At 40.0% G+C, this 20,827-nt stretch overlaps 1 protein-coding gene across 1 annotated transcript; it reads left to right on the forward strand.

Moving 5' to 3' along the window:
* The first annotated feature begins 14,563 nt into the window (after positions 1–14,563).
* LOC142166379 (uncharacterized) lies at positions 14,564–14,911 on the forward strand. Its single transcript, XM_075225503.1, has one exon. The coding sequence runs from the start codon at positions 14,564–14,566 to the stop codon at positions 14,909–14,911; it is 348 nt and encodes a 115-aa protein (XP_075081604.1).
* Positions 14,912–20,827: the final 5,916 nt, after the last annotated feature.

The following is a 20,827-nucleotide window of genomic DNA, read 5'->3' on the forward strand; positions in this document are numbered from 1 at the left end:
CTGAGTGATTGAGTGTGCTGAGGACAGTGAGAGAGAATGAGAGATAATAAGATTGAGTACTCTGAGAGTGTGAGTACATGAGTGCAATCTCTGAGATACATTGCATTGACATGCACACGTGACATATATGCATAGAGATGTGTTTTTCTCATGTTGTACGGTATCACGTTATTCATGATTTCTCTCACATGTTGACAGATGGGCATAGTGATACATTTGTTTTACACTGGTTATCTGGAAAAGAAAATGAGATATTTTATTTATCATTCAAAGAATTTTGGAAAAATTATTGTTTTCAAACTTATTCATATTTTTGGTAATCTTCGGTATACGATTCGGGTTTTCATTGATGTACTTGAAAGGCAGAACTATTGTTGGTTATGGAAGTTGGACTCTGACCTTGGTTGAAGCTCGTCACTACTTTCAACCTACATCTAGGTTTGTTACTTACTCAGTACATGGGGTCGGTTGTACTGATACTACACTTCTACACATTGTGTGCAGATCTTGGATATTGTTGTTGCTGTGCTCGATGGTTGCGGGATTTGAAGATGTACCTACGTTCCTGTTGTAGCTGCCTCTTGTTCAGGGTAGCCTTAGATTTATAAAAGGTCTGTTTATTTATTATTCAAACAGACTATGTATTATTTCATTTCCGCTTTGTATACTCTATTCTTAGAAGCTCATGATTTGTACTGCCAGTTCTTGGGGAGATGTATTGGTTTTAGATGTTTTCTTTTAATTAATTTTATTGGAATTGGATAGTTGAAAATTGGCTTACCTAACGGGTTGGGTTAGGTGCCATCACGACTAGTGGGATTTTGGGTCGTGACAATGCCTCAGTAGGATAGATGCATCTATGGATCATGCCACACGTCCCTCGGCAGTGTACACGAAACTCTTGATCGGGCCGTACGACCTCGGCAGAAATCGTACTTGATAATATAAAAAATTCACGATACTTGGACAGCTTATTGCAGCTTGTAAAGCTATTTGATAAATTGGAAATTTATTGAAATTGAATTGCACCTTGAATAGCTATTTGATAAATTAGAATTTTTATTGAAATTGAAGGATTTAATTAATAGATTAGAAATTGTTGCATTTGAAGGATTTTTATTATTTCTGTTAAATGAATAAAATTATTGTTAACTCTGTGAATCATGCTGATTTGAATAATTATAATTTATTCTATTTATTATTGTTGACCCTTAGTGAGTGTCAAAGTCGGCCATCTCGTCTCTACCACTTCCAGATTAGGCTTGATACTTACTGGGTACACGTTGTTTACGTACTCATGCTACACTTGCTGCACTTTTTGTGCAAGATCCGAGACAGATACTAGTGGAGGACCTATCATAGCACATCCTCGTTATCCAGGGGCGTAGTGGTGAGCTGCCTTTCTGAGCCGTCCTGCAGCTACCAGTGCCTCTTCTCGTATTTGTAATTCTGTCTATTTTCATTTCAGACAGTATTTGGATTTTTGTATAATCTACTAGATGCGCATACACTTGTGACACCGGGTCTTGGCACACATTGGTAGAATTTGGTGTCTTATTATTTTTCTTGGATTTAAATTTTATCGATATATGTTTAATTTATTAGTTGGCTTGCCTAGCTATAGTGTTGGGCGCGATCATGACCCATAGGTGAAATTGGGTTATGACATTGCGGTTGTGATATGAAATGTGGGCACGAGGTGCTGTGATTAAATTATAATAATATTTGGCACGTGAATTGTCCTTGCAGTTGTGATATGAAATGAGAGAACGAGGTGCCGGGGAAATATGATGATTTATTTATGGGCACGAAGTGCCGTGGAAATATGAAAATGGGCTGAGACCCGTGTTTGGAAAAAAAAATATGAAAATGGGCTGAGACCCATATTTTTCATGATTATGAAATGAGGTGTCACATGGTGACTTTTAAATTGAAAGAATTATATTCAAAATATTTATTTGGAAGGATTTTTATTCAAAAAGAATTATATGAAAGAATTGTATTTGAAAGATATTTATTTGAAGAGATTTAGTGAAAGAATTTTATATTCCAAAGATGTTTATTTGAGAAAATTATATTTGAAAAAAAATTTTATTCGTAAGAATTATATGCGAAAGATATTTAATTGAAGAACTTGATTTTACTGAGTGTAATTGTATTTATCAATTGTTGAGCGATATTAATGGTGATTTTATTATCTTACAGTGCATATCACTGGTTGTCTTATGTTGCCCTTATTGTTATTTGTTTCCTATTAGTTTTTATATTATATTGCATAGGTTATTAGACTAGTGAGTGTCTTGATTGTACCTCGTCTCTAGTCCACTGAGGTTAGTCTTGATACTTACTGGGTACCGACCGTGGTGTACTCATACTACACTTCTGCATATTTTTGTGCAAAGCCAGGTATTGGAGATATCGGACTTGAACAGAGTTAAAGCGGGATCGTAAGGATTCAAGGTAGAGTTTCTTGGTCGTCGCAGTCCATTGGAGTCTTTTTATTTCATTGCACTGTTAATTTTTAATCAAACAGTATTATATATTCGGTCCTCATGATCATTCCATGTATTCAGTTAGAGTTCGTGACTCAGTACTACCAGTCTTGGGAGGTTGTATATTCATATTTGTTACGCTGTTAGTTTTGATTACTTATTTAATTCAAAAAGGAAATGGGTTCAAAATGTAATTGAAATCGGCTTACCTAGTCTTAGAGACTAGGTGCCATCACGACGCCTGTGGTGGGATTTTGGGTCGTGACACTTTTAAATAAGTCTGTTGCGGCGTGCAATCTGACACACCAATATAGACTTTTAAATAAGTCTGTTGCGGCGTGCAATCCGATCCCTCAATATATATATATATATATATATATATATATATATATATATATATATATATTTACTTATTATTTCTGTTGCGTCGTGCAACTCGTTCCCCCAATATATTTCAACAACTCATAAATGTAATACAAATTACTCCAATAAATACCACGTCCAATGAGAAACTATTAAGCATCAAGGCACACAATAATTATAATTTATTTATGAAGAAACAATGGCAATTAGCAATTAATTGTAAAAATCGAGGAGAAAATAGGCAGTTTAACATTTAATATGCTAAATTTCAAGTAACAATTAAAACACATAAATCAAATAGCATGTAACAATTATTGCAGGAATTCCAAAATTAATATTTGACAAAGAATAGGAGAGAAACGATTATTATAACAATTAATTCATGTCTTAGAATAATTTATGATTTTTCAAATAATTATACAAATAATTAATTTGACGACGTATAGACACTCGTCACCTCGCCTATACGTCGTTCACATGCATTTTACATAACAAATAATTTAAGGGTTCTATTCCCTCAAGTCAAGGTTAACCACGACACTTACCTCGCTTTGCAATTTCAATCAATTACTTGACCACAGCTTTTCCTTTTGAATTTGTCTCCAAAAGCGTCAAATCTATTCACAAATAATTCGATATACTCAATACGAATCATAGGAATTAATTTCATATGAATTTACTAATTTTTTGGATAAAATCCGAAAATCACTTTAAAAATTGACAGTGGGGCCCACGTCTCAAAGCTCAAAAAAAACTTACGAAATCCGAACACCCATTCTGAGACGAGTCCAATCATACAAAAATTATCAAATTCCGATGTCAAATGGACCTTCAAATCTTAAATTTTCGTTTTTGGAAGATTTTATAAAAATCTGATTTTTCTCCCAAAATTTCATGGATTCATGATATAAATGAGTATGGAATCATGAAATATAATCAATATATGATAAGGAAAACTTACCCCAATGTTTTTCCGTGAATATCGCTCAAGAATCTCCTTACCCGAGCTTAAACATTGGAAATGGTTGAAAATGGGTTGAAATCCCATTTCTAGTACTTAAGTTCTGTTTTTTCAGATTTTTATTCATCGCGATCGCAAAAATTCGTTCGCGATCGCATAGAACAACTTCTGCCAGGTCCATTTTACTCTTCGCGATCGCGAATAATTGTTTGCGATCGTGAAGCACATTTTGGCTGCCCATTTTATTAACTTTACGCGATCGCGTAAATGGCCATGCGATAGCAGAGAAAAGTTTCCCAACCTTACGCGATCACGTACCGACTTATGTGATCGCGTAGCACAAGTTTGGTGCTTCATCTTCTGCCTCTTTCCTTCTTCGCGATCACAGCTTGGCCCACGCGTTAGCAGTGCACTGGGAGTTAACCTTCCGTGATCGCATGCCTACCTTCGTGAACGCGAAGGGTAATAATCACGACTCACAATTTCCTCTTCGCGATCACAGGAATGGCTTCACGATCGCGAAGCACAATGCACCAGATGACAGCAGAAGCTAAAAAATAGATTTTTCTCAAAGTTTAAATGGTCTGTAGGCTATCCGAAAGTCACCCGAGCCCTCGGGGCTCCAAACCAAACATGCACCTAAGTCTAAAAACATCATACAAACTTGCTCACGTGATCAAATAGCCAAAATAACACCTAGAACTACGAATCGGACACCAAATCAAAGAAAATTTTCAAGAAAACTTCAAAACTTATATTTTCACAACCGAACATCCGAATCACGTCAAATCAACTCTGTTTCTCACCAAATTTGGCAGACAAGTCATAGATATTATAGTGGACCTATACCGGGATCCGAAACCATAATACAGACCCGGTTTCAATAAATCCAACATTAGTAAATTCATAAAAATCATTAAGCTTTCAAACTTTTAATTTTTCATCAAAATTTCATATCTCGCGCTATGGATCTCGGAATTCGATTCCGGGCATACGACCAAGTCCCAAATCATGATACAGACCTACCGGAACTGTCAAAACACTGATCCGAGTCTGTTTGCTCAAAATGTTGACCAAAGTCAACTCGGTTGAGTTTTAAAGCTCTATTTCACATTTTAATCCATTTTTCACACAAAACTTTTCCGGAAAATTATACGGCATGCGCAAGCAAGTCGAGGAATGATAAATAGTGCTTTTTGAGGTCTTAGAACACATAATTAATTATTAAATTTAAAGATGACATTTTGGGTCATCACATTCTCCACCTCTAAAACAAACGTTCGTCCTCGAACGAAGTTAGAAAAAGTACATGAGTTGGTGAATAAGTGTGGATATTTACTCTGCATGACCGACTTGGACTCCCAGGTAGATGCCTCTACCGACTGACCTCTCCAGTGCACCCGAACTAAAAGATAACTCTTAGACCTCAACTGTCGGACCTGCCAGGCTAGAATAGCTACCGGCTCGTCCTCATAAGTCAGATCCTTGTCCAATTGAACTGAGCTGAAGTCTAACACATGGGACGGATCACCATAATATTTCCAGAGCATAGACACATGGAACACCGGATGAACCGTTGATAAACTAGGTGGTAATGCAAGCCTGTAGGCAACTTCACCCACCCTTTCAAGAATTTCACAGGGTCCTATATACCTAGGGCTCAACTTGCCCTTCTTTCCGAATCTCATTACACATTTCATAGGTGAAACCTGGAGTAATATTCTTTCTCTAACCATGAATGCAATATCACGAACCTTACGGTCGGCATAACTCTTTTTCCTAGACTGAGCTGTGCGAAGTCAATCCTGAATAACCATGACCTTATCCAAGGCATCCTGTACCAAATCGGTACCCAACAACCGAGCCTCTCCAGGTTCAAACTAGCCAATTGGCGAACGACATCGCCTTCCGTATAATGCCTCATATGGAGCCATTTGAATGCTCTACTGGTAGCTATTATTATAAGCAAACTCTGCAAGTGGCAAGAACTGATCCTAAGAACCTCCAAAGTCTATAACACAAGCGCGAAGCATATCTTCCAATATCTGAATAGTGCGCTCTGACTGTCCATCTGTCTGTGGATGAAATGTTGTACTCAACTCAACCCGCGTGCCTAATTCACGTTGTACAACCCTCCAGAAGTGTGAGGTAAATTGCGTACCTCGATCTAAAATAATAGACACGAGCACACCGTGTAGGCGGACAATCTCACGAATGTAAATTTCAGCTAACCGCTCTGAAGAATAGGTAACTGCCACTGGAATAAAATGTGCTGACTTGGTCAACCTGTCCACAATGACCCAAACTATGTCTAATTTTTTTCTGAGTCCGTGGGAGCACAACAACAAAATCTATAGTGATACGCTCCCACTTCCACTCAGGAATTTCTAACTTCTGAAGCAAACCACCAGGTCTCTGATGCTCGTACTTGACTTGCTGACAATTTAGACACCGAGCTACATATGTAACTATATCCTTCTTCATTATCCTCCACCATTAATGTTATCATAAATCTTGATATATTTTGGCGGCTCCTGGATGAATAGAATACCTGGAACTGTGTGCCTCTTCAAGAATTAATTCACTAAGCCCGTCAACATTAGGCACACAAATACGACCCTGCATTCGTAGAACTCTATCTTCCCCCACAATAACCTGTTTGGCATCCCCGTGCCGCATTGTGTCCTTAAGGATAAGCAAATGAGGATCATCATATTGCCGCTCTATGATGCACTCATATAAAGAAGATCGAGCGACTGTGCAAGCTAGAACCCGACTGGGTTTCGAAAAATCTAACCTCATGAACTGATTAGCCAATGTCTGAATATTTGCAGCTAACGGCCTCTCACCAACCGGAATATACGCAAGACTGCCTATACTCACAGCCTTTCTACTTAAAGCATCGGCCACCACATTGGCCTTTCCGGGGTGATACAAAATGGTGATATCATAGTCTTTCAACAACTCCAACTATCTTCTCTGCCTCAAATTAAGATCTTTTAGTTTGAACAGATACTGAAGGCTACGATGATCAGTAAATACCTCACACGAGACACCGTAGAGGTAATGCCTCCAAATATTCAGTGCATGAAGAATGGCTGCCAATTCTAAGTCATGAACAGGATAATTCTTCTCGTGAACTTTCAATTCTCGTGATGCATATGCAATCACCCTTTCATCTTGCATTAATACTGCACCAAGCCCAATGTGAGATGTGTCATAATATACCGTATATGATCCTGAACCTGTGGGTAATACCAACACTGGCGTCGTAGTCAAAGCAGTCTTGAGCTTATGAAAGCTCAACTTACACTCGTCTAACAATCTGAATGGGACACCTTTTTGGGTTAGTCTGGTAAATGGGCTTGCTATAGATGAAAACCCTCCCATGAACCGACGATAGTAACCTGCTAAACTCAGGAAACTCCGGATCTCTGTAACTGAAGTAGGTCTAGGCCAATTCTGAACAGCCTCTATATTCTTAGGATTCACCTTTATGCCTTCTACCGATACCACAAGCCCCAAAAAGGCAACTAAGTCTAACCAAAACTCACATTTAGAAAATTTTGCATATAACTGATTATTCTTCAAACTGTGAAGCACACTCCAAAGATGCTGCTCATGCTCCTCTCGACTGCTGGAGTAAATCAAGATATCATCAATGAATACAACCACAAAAGAATCCCAATAGGGCTTGAACACCCGATTCATCAAATCCATAAATGCTTCTGGGGCATTTGTCAACCCAAATGACATTACTAGGAATTCGTAATGCCCATACCGAATCCGAAAAGTTGTTTTAAGGAAATCAGATGTCCTAATCTTCAACTGATGGTGACCAGACCTCAAATCAATCTTTGAAAATACCTTGGCACCCTGAAGCTGATCAAATAAGTCATCAATTCTTGGCAGCGGATATTTGTTTTTGATAGTGCCATTATTCAACTGTCGATAATCTATACACATCCACATAGAACCATCTTTCTTCTTTACAAATAATATTGGTGCACCCCAAGGAGATATATTGGGTCTAATGAATCCCTGATCAAGCAAGTCTTGTAACTGCTCCTTCAATTCTTTCAACTCTGGCGGGGTCATACGGTATGGTGGGATAGAAATGGGCTGAGTGCCCGGAGCTAAATCAATACAGAAGTCAATATCTCTGTCGGGTGGCATCCCCGGCAAATCTGCAGGAAATACTTTTGAAAATTCACGAACAATTGGTACTGAGTCCATAGAAGGAACATCCGCACTGGGATCGCGAATATAAGCCAAATAGGCTAGATACCCTTTCTCGACCATACGCCGAGCTTTCATATAAGAAATAACCCTGCTGATAGAATTACCAAGAGTTCCTTTCCACTCTAACCGAGGTAACCCCGGCATGGCTAGGGTCACTATCTTGGCATGACAATCCAATATAGCATGATAAGGTGACAGCCAATCCATACCCAAGATGACATCAAAATATACCATATCAAGAAGTAGAAGATCCACACTAGTCTCAAGACTACCAATAGTAACCACACACAAATGATAGACATGATCTACTATGACAATCCAATATAGATGCACACACAGAAGCACTTAGAGAATCACAAGGCACAACCAAATATGAAGAAAAATAGGAGGACACATAGGAATAAGTAGATCCTGGATCAAATAGAACTGAAGCATCTCTATGTCAAACTGGAATAATACCTATGATCACAGCATTAAATGACTCAGCCTCGGGCCTAGCTGGAAAAGAATAAAATCGGGGCTGGGCCCCACCACTCCAAACTACGTCCCTGGGACGGCCTCTAACTGGCTGGCCTCCATCTCTAACGGTCTGACCTCCACCTCTAATGGTCTGACCTCTACCTCTAGCTGGATGAGCAGGCGGTGAAGCAACTGGTGCCGATATGATGGCACGAGAATTCTGCTGAGATCTGTTACTCGCCAACCTAGGGCAATATCTCCTGATGTGACCAATGTTCCCACACTCATAACACCCATCCTACTACCGTAGCTGCTGAAGCTGAAGCTGACCCGAATGGGCCGGATAATCGCTGTAGTGACTTTGGAGTGGTGGTGCACTGATAGGAGCTGAATGTGCACTAAATGCTGGCTGCCCAGACTAAGGCATAATAAAACCGTGACTCCCTAAAACACTGTGAGATGCCTAAAGCGCTGAATGAAATGGTCTGGGAGGATGAACCCTACCAAAATTACCCTTACCTCCAGACGAGGCACCACTAAAACTAAAAAACTGACGAGGCCTCTTATCAGACCTTTGCCCTCTCTCATGTGCAAGAACCATCTCAATCCTCCTCGCGACATTAGCAGCTGCCTGAAAAAAAATCTCACTTTCGGTCTCCTTGGCCATCTGAAGCCTGATAGGGTGAGTGAGTCCCTCAATAAACCTCATCACTCTCTCACCCTCAGTAGGTAATAAAAGGAGAGCATGACGGGCTAAATCCACAAAACGGGACTCATACTGAGTAACAGTCATAATGCCCTGTTGTAAACGCTTAAATTGATTGCGGTAATCCTCTCTCAGTGTGATAGGAAGGAATTTCTCCAGAAATACATGAGAGAACTGCTCCCAGGTAAGTGCAAGAGATCCAATTGGTCTAGTCATTGTATAATCTCTCCATCGCCTCTTGGCGGAACCCGTCATCTGAAATACAGCAAAATCAACCCCATTGGTCTCAACTATACCCATGTTCCTCAGCACCTCAGGGCAGTAGTCAAGATAATCCTGTGGGTCCTCAGAAGGTGTACCACTGAAGTGAACTGGAAAGAGATTGGTAAACTTATCCAGTATCAATAAGTCCTCAAAAGACATGGTGGGCCTATCACCGGTCTGTGCCGCAACAACTAACTGAACAACCCCAACTGGCGGGGCTGCTGGAGCCTGATTCTAGGAGCCATCTGCTCCAGAGCGGGAGTAGTTGGAGTTTGTGCTCCTCCCCCAGCCTGTGAGATGGCTGGTGCCACTGGAAATGTACCATTCTTGGCCACGCCCTCCATAAGACTCACCAAATGGACTAGAGCGTCCTGAAGCACTGGAGTAGCTATACATCCTTCCGGGACCTGAACTAGTCCAACTGGTACATTCTGAACTGGAACATCCTCCTGAAGATCCACCTGAGGTTCTACAACAGGTGCAGCTGCTCAAGTTCTGGACTGAGCTCTACCTCTGCCTCTGCCTCGGCCTCGACCTCTACCCCTGGCCATAGTTGCCACCGGGTGCTCTGGTCCCTGTCCATCGGTGGATGTATTACGTGTTCTCACCATCTGCGAGAGAATAAGAGTAGAATGATTCAATCATCGATGACAGAATAAATTCGCACGACAGAGTAAGAAAGAAGTGATATTGTTCCTAAACTTCATAGCCTCTGAGAGATAAGTACAGACGTCTCCATACCGATCCTTCAGACTCTACTAAGCTTGATCATGACTCGTGAGACCTATGTAACCTAGTGCTCTGATACCAACTGAGCTAATGGGCCCGAAATTCCCACCTTCGGGACCGTGATGGCGCCTAATATTTCACTTGCTAGGCAAGCCAACGTTAGAATAATATTATCCATTTTAAAACAATTTTAAATTGATTAATAACAAAGAAACAAATGCAGAAGTAAAGTCTTAAATGGAGTTAATAATCCATAAAAATAGTAATGTCTAAATACCATCCCAGAATTGGTGTCACAAGTGCACGAGCTTCTAGAATAATACAAATAAAGGTCTGAATAAAATAAAGTTGTCTGTAAACAAATACACAGTTAAAATAAGATAGACGGGGACTTCAGAACTACGGACGGTATGCAGTTATACCTCAAGTCTCCTCTAACTAGCTAAAATCCGATCAAGTCTATGGTACGCCACTGGGACCAACTCTGAAATCTGCACAAGAAGTGCAGAGTGTAGTATCAGTACAACCTACCCCATGTACTGGTAAGTGTCAAGCCTAACCTCGATGAAGTAGTGATGAGGCTAAGGCGGTTCACTTACATTATCCTGTACGCAATAATAGTAATAGCAACAATAATAATAACGGGATTATTAGTAGGACCAGTAAACAATATTAATAAATGAAATCAACTCAGCAGTCACAATTCCTCAATTTGTTTCCATTACGGCGTGCAACCCGTTCCCCAAATATAACTTTAAACAAGTCTGTTGCGGCATGCAATCCGATCCCCCAATATATAATTTTAAATAAGTCTGTTGCGGTGTGCAATCCGATCCCCCAATATAGACCTTTAAATAAGTCTGTTGCAGCGTGCAATCCGATCCCCCAATATAAACCTTTAAATAAGTCTGTTGTGGCATGCAATCCGATCCCCCAATATAGACTTTTAAATAAGTCTGCTGCGGCGTGCAATCCGATCCCCCAATATAGACTTTTAAATAAGTCTGTTGCGGCGTGCAATCCGATCCCCCAATATAGACTTTTAAATAAATCTGTTATGGCATGTAATCCGATCCCCAAATATAGACTTTTAAATAAGTCTGTTGCGGCGTGTAATCCGATCCCCCAATATATATATATTTACTTTTATTTCCGTTGCGGCGTGCAACCCATTCCCCCAATATATTTCAACAACTCATAAATGTAATAAAAATTACTTCAATAAATACCACGTCCAATGAAAAACTATTAAGCATCAAGGCACAAAATAATTATAATTTATTTATGAAGAAACAATGGCAATTAGAAATTAATTGTGAAAATCGTGGAGAAAATAGGCAGTTTAACATTTAATATGCTAAATGTCAAGTAACAATTAAGACACATAAATCAAATAGCATGTAACAATTATTGCAGGAATTCTAAAATTAATATTTAACAAAGAATAGGAGAGAAACGATTATTATAACAATTAATTTGTGTCTTAGAATAATTTATGATTTTTAAATAATTATGCAAACAATTAATTTGAAGATGTATAGACACTCGTCACCTCGCCTATACATCGTTCGCATGCATTTCACATAACAAATAATTTAAGGGTTCTATTCCCTCAAGTCAAGGTTAACCACGACACTTACCTCGCTTTGCAATTTCAATCAATTACTAGACCACAGCTTTTCCTTTTGAATTTGTCTCCAAAAGCGTCAAATCTATTCACAAACAATTCGATATACTCAATACGAATCATAGGAATTAATTCCATATGAATTTACTAATTTTTCAGATAAAATCCGAAATTCACTTAAAATCTGACAGTGGGGCCCACATCTCAAATCTCGCAAAAACTTACGAAATCTGAACATCCATTCCGAGAGGAGTCCAACCAAAGAAAAATTATCAAATTCTGATGTCAAATGGACCTTCAAACCTTAAATTTTCGTTTTGGAAGTTTTTATAAAAATCTGATTTTTCTCCCACAATTTCAAGGATTCATGATATAAATGAGTACGGAATCATGAAATATAATCAACATATGATAAGCAACACTTACCCCAATATTTTTCCGTGAAAATCGTCCAAGAATCTCCTTACCCGAGCTCAAAAATTGAAAATGGATTGAAAATGGGTCGAAATCCCATTTCCAGAACTTAAGTTCTGTTTTTTCAGATTTTTATTCATCGCGATCGCGAAAATTCATTCGCGATCGCGTAGAACAACTTGTGCCAGGTCCATTTTACTCTTTGCGATTGCGGATAATTGTTTGTGATCGCGAAGCACATTTTGGCTGCCCATTTTATTAACTCTATGCGATCGCGTAAATGGCCATGCGATCGCAGAGAATATTTTCCAACCTTTCGCGATCACGTACCGACTTATGCAATCGCGTAGAACAAGTTTGGGTCTTCAGCTTCTGCCTCTTTCCTTCTTCGCGATCGCAGCTTGGCCCACGCGTTCGCAGTACACTGGGAGTTAACCTTTCGCGATCGTGTGCCTACCTTCACGAACGCGAAGGGTAAAACTCACAACTCACAATTTCCTCTTCGCGATCGTGAAGCACAATGTACCAGATGACAGCAGAAGCTAAAAACCAGATTTTTCTCAAAGTTTAAATGGTCTGTAGGCTATCCGAAACTCACCCGAGCCCTCGGGGCTCCAAACCAAACATACACCCAAGTCCTAAAACATCATACGAACTTGCTCGCGCGATTAAATCGCCAAAATAACACCTAGAACTACGAATCGGACACCATTTTAAAGCTCTATTTCATATTTTAATCTATTTTCACACAAAAAAATTCCGAAAAATTATACGGGCTGCACACGCAAGTCGAGGAATGATAAATAGTGCTTTCGAGGTTTTAGAACACAGAACTAATTATTAAATTTAAAGATGATATTTTGAATCATCACACCTCCCCATTGAGCTAGCACTAACACTGAGCATTGTTCATTTCTCCATCTTTAGATTTAGATTTAGAGTTTCCATGTCTTTTTTCTATCTGTTTGATTGCTTAAAAAACCTGAAAGTCTTTTGAATATAGCATATCATTTTTAATTTCTTTTGCAGATGGCTGATCATCCCCTACTTACAGCCCAGGACTGGATATTCCGAAATTACAAAATTTTGGATTGTCCAAATGGTGACTGGTATCCTGAGGGATACTGTCCCTATTTTCATCCACTTAAAGATGGATGCAGTAGGATGGACCCGTACTCATATCCTTATTTCATGTCCCTTATCATCTCTTCTTTGGGGGCCAGTGCGCTCGTGGAATCTTTTGTGGCAAAGCTCACAAGAGGGCAAAGCGAAGTTATCACCCGCAACATTTTTCACACTTTGCCCTGCTTTCGTCGAACTGAGTGCAGCAAACCAGCTCGAGGGTCATATGAAGATCCTCAAGTTATTTTTTCATCTAGAAATACTCTACCCCTCTTAGTATAACTTACTTGGAGGGAGAAATGGTAGGTTCATTTTGCTTATAGAACTCACTGGCTGAGTGGAGGAGGTAATTAGTTTTGATATAGGATTCCTAAGCAAAGAATGGTATCTTGCATTTGTTATCCTTATGACAGAAGATTGATTCTTACAACCACCCTTAACGGTGCGGCTCAATAAAATTGGTCGCCCAAAGCCAAATATAAATTAGAAGCATTTTCTTTTTATTTGTATTATTTGTTTATAACGTAGTTTTTTACAAGAAAAGTTCACAATAAACAACTGATAATAACATTAAATTTATATTGAAAAGAGTTAATTCAATTTAATAAAATGTTAGTTGTGTTAATAATACGTTACATTGAATCTTGTTGTAAAAATATTATTTACTAATATAAAAATTTGAGTAGTTTAAATCAAAATTCTAAAATATTTCTAATGTTAAAAACTAGATACTCTTTCTATCTTTCTTAATAAATATTTTATACTTTTCTTAATGAATTTCAGTATTGTCTAAGCAAAAATAACATCTGAAAATCTAATAAATTTTTTTGGGGCCCAAAACTTCGGAGGTTTAAAGCAAATCCTTACTAGCCTCTAGTAGTGTAGCCAAGAATATCGTCAAGAGTTTTCAATTTTTCAATAACATTAAATCAAATTACAATGTATTTAGCTAAATCATATAAACATAACTATTATTTTATAAATCAAAACTAATTAATAATTTAATAAATAAAAAATAATATAAAAAATACAATAAAAGAAATTCCCCTAATAAATGTAAGTGTAGAACCAAAGGAAAGAGAGTTGAGAAGGTTTGTAGTCTTAGAGATATTTTTGTTAAAAAATAATTTTGTAAAGCTTGACTTTTAAATTATTCTCAGGAGTTGGAGGGGAGGTTATCAGCCATGGGAGGCTGGAGGAGTAGTGGGAACGCAAGCGCTATGTGGAAGACGACGGCGAACTGTGTAAGGGAGGCAGCGAGAGATGTGTTAGGGGTCTCGAAAGGTTTCTCGTGCGGGCACAAAGGCGACTGGTGGTGGAATGAAGTGGTCCAAGGCAAAGTGAAAGCGAAGAAGGCGGCTTCTTTAAAATTAGTAAGGAGCACAGGCGAGGATGAGAGGAGAACGAACAGAGAGAGGTATAAGGTAGTGAGGAAAGAGGCGAAGTCGGTGGTCATGGAGGCTAAGACTGCAGCGTTTGATCATTTGCACGAGGAACTAGGGTACAAAGGCGGAGATAAGAAGTTATTTTGATTGGCTAAGGCGAGAGAGAGGAAGGCTCAGGATCTGGATCAAGTGAGGTGCATTAAAGACGAGGACGGTAGAGTATTGATGGGGGAGGCTCAGATTATGCGGAGATGGCAGACTTACTTTCATAGATTTCTGAATACATAGGGGGACTGGGATATTGTGCTAGGTGATTTGGGGACCTCGGAGAGTCACCAAGACTTTAGGTATTATATGCGCATTAAGGTTGATGAGGTCGTGGGGGCTATGCGTAAGATGAGTAGGGGCAGAGCAACCGGGCCAGACAAAATTCCGGCAGAATTTTGGAGGTGTGTGGGTAGAGCAGGCTTGGAGTGGATGACTGGGCTATAATATTATTTACAGGACGAAGAGGATGTCGGATGAGTGGAGGTGGAGTACGGCTTTACCGTTGTACAAGAACAAAGGTGATATCCAGAGTTGTAACAACTATAGGGGTATCAAGTTACTATGTCATGTCATGAAAGTTTGGGAGATGGTGGTGGAAGTGAGGGTGAGGAGGATGGTGTCTAAATCCGACAACCAGTTTGGGTTTATACCGGGTCATTCAAATATGGAAGTTATCCACCTTATTAGGAGGTTGGTGGAACAATACAGGAATATGAAGAATGATATGCACATGATGTTTATTGACATGGAGAAAGCGTTTGACAAGGTCCCTAGGGAAGTTCTCTAGAGATACCTGGAGGCAAAAGGTGTGCAAGTAGCTTACATTAGAGCGATCAAGAACATGTATTACGGAGCTAAGAGTCGGGTTAGGATAGTGGCAGGCGACTCGTAACATCAACTGGTTGTTATGGGGTTACATCAAGGATCTGCACTCAGCTCGTTCTTATTTACCCTGGTGATAGACGCACTGACACGACATATTCAAGGGGAGGTGCCATAGTGTATATTATTTGTTGATGACATAGTTCTGATTGATGAGACGCGAGGCGGTATTAACGAGAGGCTGGAGGTTTGGAGACAGACATTTGAGTCTAAGGATTTCAAGTTAAGCAAGACTAAGATAGAATACATGGAGTGCAAGTTCAGTGCCGAGTCAAGGAAAGCGGGCATGGACGTGAGGCTCGGATCATAGGTCATCCCCAAAAGAGACAGTTTCAAGTGCCTTGGGTCGGTTATCCAGGAGGACGGGGAAATTGACGAGGACTTCACACACCGTATAGGGGTGAGATGGATGAAATGGAGATGAGCATATGGAGTCATGTGTGGCAAAAACGTGCCATCGATACTCAAAGGTAAGTTTTATAGAGCGATGGTTAGACCGGCCATGGTGTATGGGGTAGAGTACTGGCCGGTTAAGAACTCACATATACAGAAGATGAAAGTAGCAGAACTGAGGATGTTAAGGTGGATGTGTAGGCACACTAGGATGGATAAGATTAGGAATGAAGATATTCGAGAGAAGGTGGGCGTGGCTCCCATAAATAACAAGATGGGGGAAGCGAGGGTCAGATTGTTCGGGCATGTGCGAAGGAGAAGCCTTGATGCCCCGGGAAGAAGGTGTAAGCGGTTGCCTTTGGCAGGTACTAGAAAAGGTAGAGGGAGGCCTAAGAAGTATTGAGGAGAGGTAATTAGGCAGGACATGGTGTGGCTTCAGATTTCCGAGGATATGGCCCTTGATAGGAAGGTGTGGAGGTCGAGCATTAGGGTTGTCGATTAGGATATAGTTGAGCATTTTCCTAATTTGTACCGGGTGTGAGGCTAGTCTGATAGGGTCTGTCTTCGACTACTAATGGTAAATACTGTGTTTACACTATTCTTCCATTTTTCACAGCACTTAGCCTTATTTACTGGTTATTGTTATTGCGTTTCATCTATTTTCTGGTTCTTATGATGCAGTTATTATTTCTATGGTTTTTGTTGATGGTACTGATATATTGTCTCTTTTTGTCTTTTTTGTTTTCTTGAGATGAGGGTCTATTGGAAATAGCCTCTCTACTCTATCGAGATACGGGTAAGGTCTACGTATACACTATCCTCCCCAGACCCATCACTTGTGGGATTTTACTAGATTGTTGTTGTTGTTATTGTTGTTGACTTTTAAATTATTAAATAAATAACTTTTAATTAAAAAAACTACTTCTAGGTTTAGTTATTTGTTTGTACACAAATTTCAAGTGCTAAGGGTTATTACTAAGAAATTTTTAGACTACAAATACAGTCAATCACCAATGTTGTCTCTGTTTAGTTTTGAAAAACAATTGGCAGATAAAAATTAACACAAGAATTCGAACTCATGAACTCCCCCTCATTTTGAACACCCTTGGCCGCTAGGCTACCCATCTCAATTGTGTCAAGAGTGTTCAAAGTATAATATATGATAATATAAAGTAATATTTGACCTATATACATGGTATAACTTTTCGACAAAGGATGTTCGCTTGACCACCCATTAGATCATGTTGCTATCAATATTTTAAAATGCTTTCTCAGGTGTCACGACCCAAAATTTTCCACCGACGGGACCATAATGGCGCCTAACATTTTACTTACTAGGCAAGCCAACGTTAGAGAATCATTTACCAATTCCTTATTTCCGTTCAGTAATTAGCAATAATTAACAACGATGAAATATAACAAGTGCGGAATATCATAAATCTGTATTAACTACTATAACCCGGATCTGGAGTCACAATTCACGAGCATTCTAGAACTTACTAAAGTAATAGTCTGAAAGAAATACAATTGTCTGAATGAAAGAAAATAGTAGGACATAAAAAGATATACGGGGACTTCAAGGTCTGTGAATGCCGACAGATCTACCTTGAGTCTCCGGACAGCGGACCAATAGTAAATCTCGATCAACCTGAGTCGGTATCAAAATCTGCACAGAAAGTGCAGAGTGCAGCATCAGTACAACTGACCCCATGTACTAGTAAGTGTCGAGCCTAACCTCGACGAAGTAGCAACGAGGCTAAGGCAAGGCACCTACAATCACCTTGTACAATTTAACAGTGTATACGCAAATAACAAGATGAAGAACTAAACAGGAAATGTCGGGAGGGGAGACATACTGAGGGGAATACAAGATAAAGAACTACAACAGAATGATCACCGGAGTAGTCAATATACCATGAAACAACAGGAATAGTGAATACAGTAAAGAAGAATGCACGGCATCACCCTTCGTACTTTTATTCTCAATCTCACCATAAAATTAATAGAAACAGCACGGCATCACCCTTCGTGCTTTTACTCTCATATCATGGCAAGGCATCACCCTTCGTGCATTAACACTCACAATATGGCACGGCATCACCCTTCGTGCATTAACACTCACAATATGTCATGGCATCACTCTTCGTGCATTAACACTCACAATATGGCACGGCATCACCCTTCGTGCATTAACACTCTCCCTTACCATAATGCAATGCATAAATAACAACAGGGAGATAGAATAACAAGTACAAACCTTACTTCAACATTTGGTTCCATAATATCAATCTCAACTTTGAAATAAAAACTCAATTATCACCAGAAAATCCGTAAACATGATAAGAACGATAAATTGAACAACACTAGTATAACACGTAGCAATTTGGCATAGGAATGAGATAATATCAAAAAAATAGAGAAACGTGAAAAAAGATGGCGGCGCATAGGTACTCGTCACCTCACATATATGACGCTCACATGAATTTCACTTAGCAATTAATCGAAGGTTCCTAATTCCCTCAAGTCAGGGTTAGACACAACACTTACCTCGCTCTGAAGGCCACTTAATTCTCAATCACAGCTTTTCCTTTGGAGTTCACCTCGAAACCACTCGTATCTATTCAAAAATGACTCAATAATATCAAATATTGCTAAAGGAATCAATTATATTGCATCAATTAAATTTTCCAAATTTTCCTCCAAAAAGTCGAAAAATCGACCCCGGGCCCGCTTAGTCAAAACCCGATGTTCAGACCAAAATCCTTTTACTCATTCACCCCTGAGCCCGAATATGTAATTAGTTTTGGAATCCGACCTCAAATTGAGGTCTAAATCCCCAAATTCCCGAAATCCCTATTTTCTACCCTAACCCCTAATTCTACCATGAAAACTTTAGATTTTAGGTGAAAATTCAAGAAATGTAATGGGTAATTGAAAGAAACGAGTTAAGGAACACTTACCTATGATTTGGGGAAGAAAATGTCTTTGAAATATCGCCCTAGGCCTCCTATCATTTAGAAAACGAGAAGAAAAATGGCTCGAGTCCGAATTAAATGCTCACTGCCCAGCGACCTTCGCACCTGTGGTGCTTTGGTCGCACCTGCACATCCGCATGTGCGGACAGGGTGTGCGCTTCTGCGGAAAAGGGCTGGGCCAACTGGGGCCGCACCAGCGGACAGGATTCCGCTTCTGCGGTCCCGCTCCTATGGAGAAAAGTCTGCATCTACGAAAAAATAAAGTCCAGGCCTGGGTCGCATCTGCGGGACTTTCGCTCGCACCTGCGACCAAAGGCTCGCAGGTGCGGGCACACCAGATTTGGTGCACCAGCAGCCTTGTTGAGGTTTGAACTCAACTCGCGCATCGCCCGAATGGCACCCGAGCCCACGAAGCTCCAAACCAAATATGCACGCAACTCTAAAAATATCATACGGACCTGCTCGCGCGATCCAATCGCCAAAATAACATCTAGAACTCTAAATTTAGCACCAAATCAAATGAAATTCTCAAGAACACTTTAAAACTTTTAATTTCTCAACTGGACGTCCGAATCACGTCAAATCAACTCCATTTCTCACCAAATTTCACAGACATGTCTTAAATATCATAATGAACCTGTACCGGGATCCAGAACTAAAATACGGACCCGGTACTAACAATGCCAAACATCAATCAATTCTTAAAAACAATTAATTTTCAGACTTTTAATTTTTATCAAAAATTCATAACTTGAGCTAGGGACCTCCGAATTCGATTCCGGGCATACGCCCAGGTCCCATAATTCGATACGGACCTACCGGGACCGTCAAAGCACGGATCCGGACCCGTTTACCAAAAATGTTGATCGAAGTCAACTAAAATCAACTTTTAAGGCAAAAATTCTTATTTTTATCAGTTTTCAACATAAAAGCTTTTCGGAAACCTGCCCGGACTGCGCATGCAAATCGAGGAGGGTAAAAATGAGATTTTTATGGCTTAAGAGCGCAGATTCGAGTTCTAAAATATAAGATTCGAGTTGAACTCACCGGAATGACGAGGCCTCTTGTCAGACCCCTGATCTCCCTGAGTAAGAACCATCTCGACTCGTCTAGCGACATTAGCAGCCGCCTGAAAAGAAATCTCACTCCCAGTCTCCTTAGCCATCTACAGTCTAATAGACTGAGCAAGTCCATAAATAAACCTCCTCACCCTCTCTCTCTCTCTCTCTCTCTCGGTGGGAAGTAGAAGAATGGCATGACGGGCCAAATCCATAAAATGAATCTCATACTGAGTAACAGTCATACTGCCCTGCTGGAGACGCTCAAACTGACGGCGACGCTCCTCTCTCAATGTGATAGGCAGAAACTTCTCTATGAAGAGCTGAGAGAACTGGTCCCAAGTAAGAGCATGCGACCCAGCTGGTCTGGTCAACAAGTAATCTCTCCTCCATTTATTGGCGGAACCAGTCATCTAAAATGCAGCAAAATCGACCCCATTGGTCTCCACTATACCCATGTTCCGTAGAACCTCGTGACAACTGTCAAGATACTCCTGGGGGTCCTCTGAAGGAGCACCACTGAAGTGAACAGGAAAGAGCTTGATAAACCTGTCCAATCTCCATAAATCCTCAGAAGACATAGCTGGCCCATCTCCGACCTGTGCCGCAATAACCAGTTGAACTAATCTAATTGGCTGAGCTGTTGGAGCATGATACTGGGGAGCTATCTGCTCCGGAGCGAGAGTGGTAGGAGTCTGGGCTCCTCC

The sequence above is a fragment of the Nicotiana tabacum genome, chromosome 2 (genome assembly GCF_000715075.1).
Source record: "Nicotiana tabacum cultivar K326 chromosome 2, ASM71507v2, whole genome shotgun sequence".
Taxonomy (NCBI): domain Eukaryota; kingdom Viridiplantae; phylum Streptophyta; class Magnoliopsida; order Solanales; family Solanaceae; genus Nicotiana; species Nicotiana tabacum.

Coding starts and splice junctions, on each gene's coding strand:
- LOC142166379 (XM_075225503.1), top strand. CDS start 14,564: ATGGGAGGCTGGAGGAGTAGTGGGAACGCAAGCGCTATGTGGAAGACG.